The 2090-nt window shown below is 38.2% G+C and overlaps 1 protein-coding gene across 1 annotated transcript in view; it reads right to left on the bottom strand.

Moving 5' to 3' along the window:
- Nucleotides 1-2090, bottom strand: part of LOC101847859 (A disintegrin and metalloproteinase with thrombospondin motifs 6) — a gene marked incomplete in the record, with an annotated part of 30085 nt that overhangs the window by 1436 nt on the left and 26559 nt on the right. The window contains 1 exon segment of the mRNA XM_013090987.2: nt 1774-1921. Coding sequence (XP_012946441.1) covers nt 1774-1921 — 148 coding nt within the window.

Below are 2090 nucleotides of genomic sequence, written 5' to 3' on the forward strand. Positions count from 1 at the left end.
AAACATGATATTTGAGACTATTTTATGTCTATTTTGAAAAAAAAACCCAACCCATATAGATCTACATTGATAATAAAAAATAAAAAAACCCACCGCCAGCGCACCCTACTAACACAGCCAAAAAAGCTTTTTCAAAATCGAAGGCAATATGCCCCAAATCTCTTTATAATGGCATCTAGACACCATTTCTATACTCCCTTGCAAAATATCATATATATATCTTGGAAAACAACATGGCAATTTAAGAAAATCTTCAGTGACCCGTACTGAAAATGCCAAAGGGAGGCGCGCATTGAAACGACTGCGTCATCCGCTCTTACGGAAACTCTCGAATCTATTCGGCATGATCTGGTGACCTATTTCAACAGTTTACATTGTTTTTGAATGAATGCGAACGGTGCTGGGAGTTAAGTTTACCAGACTGAGCATTAAGTGCCGTTTTCAGTGATATACAGCATGCCAACCTTCTATTCAAAGTAACATATTATGGTTGCTACGGTGTTTTATAACCCAAAACTAACAACTTCAGCCGTTTTTGTGATGCTAAAAGATCACCCCTATTTACAAAAACATCAAATTTGTATATTTAAGGTGTTTTCTTAGTTTTGGAAACATCTGGAACGTGTAGTATAATGGTCTAACATTATTTCTAGCTCAAAATCTGGAAATTAATTTTTCAAGCCAAAACCCAAAACTTGTAATGTATTAGTGTTAAGATGAAGCCGACAAAGAGAAAAACGTAAATACAACCGTACGCCGAGCAGATCTGCGGAAAGGTGGCAGTTCCCGAACTTAGGTTAAGAAGCGTTTGATTAAAAATTTCCGTTCATTTGTTCGTTTATCTATTTATCTATTTATTTGTTCTCAATTGTTTTTGAAGATGGGGGAGAGCAGAACCGGTTACGAGGTAAAGCCAGCCCATTGAATTAAACACACTGGCGAACGAGGAAAATCCAGTCTATTGATGAAACTTACTTGCGGAGGAAGTAAAGTAACCCCGTTGATAAAACTTACTGGCGAACGAAGTAAAGTAATCCCATTGATAAAACTTACTGGCGAACGAAGTAAAACCAGTTCATTGATAAAATTTACTGGCGAACGAAGTAAAACCAGCTCACTAATAAAACTTACAGGAGGAGGAAGTGTGTCATCCCATTGATAAAACCTACTGGCGAATGAGGAAAATCCAGTCCATTGATAAAACTTACTGGCGGAGAAAGTAAAGTAATCCCATTGATAAAACTTACTGACGAACGAAGTAAAACCAGCTCATTGATAAAACTTACGGGCGGAGGAAGTAAATTCATCCCATTAAAAAAAAATTGGTGTTCTTGTGATCTTATGCAGTTGTGAGCGCCGTAAAACCTCTACTAAAACAACTTACTGGAGGAGGAAGTAAAACCAGCTCATTGATACAATTTACTAGCAAACGAAGTATAACCAGCTCAATGATAAAACTTACTGGCGAACGAGGAAAATCCAGTCCATTGATGAAACTTACTTGTGGAGGAAGTTAAGTCATCCCATTGATAGAACTTACAGGCGAAAGAGGAAAATCCAGCCCATTCATAAAACTACTGGCAAACGAAGTAAATTAATCCCATTGACAAAACTTACTGGCGAACGAAGTAAAGTTATCCCACTGATAAAACTTACTGGCGAACGAAGTAAAGTTATCCCATTCATAAAACGTATTTGCGAACGAAGTAAAACCAGCACATTGATAAAACTTACTTACGAACGAAGTAAAACCAGCTCATTGATAAAACTTACTTGCGAAGGAAGAGTTGACATTCCGCTCACACGAGCTCCGACACTTCTGTTGAGCTTTGGGCTTGAGGGCCGGGTCACAGGGCTCGCTGTTGAACGACTGGCACTGGACAGAACGCTCCTGGATTCCCTCGCCACACGACACAGAGCACTATGGATATATATATATATATATCTAATGTCATTTTATTTTGGTGGTTGTCTTCGCTTTGTATTATCTCAGTATCATCATACTGAATGAAGAGTTTCATCATCGTCATCGTCATCATCATCGTCGTTGCTATCATCATCATCATCATCATCATCATCATCATCATCAT

This window comes from Aplysia californica, unplaced genomic scaffold (assembly GCF_000002075.1).
Source record: "Aplysia californica isolate F4 #8 unplaced genomic scaffold, AplCal3.0 scaffold01776, whole genome shotgun sequence".
NCBI lineage: Eukaryota > Metazoa > Mollusca > Gastropoda > Aplysiida > Aplysiidae > Aplysia > Aplysia californica.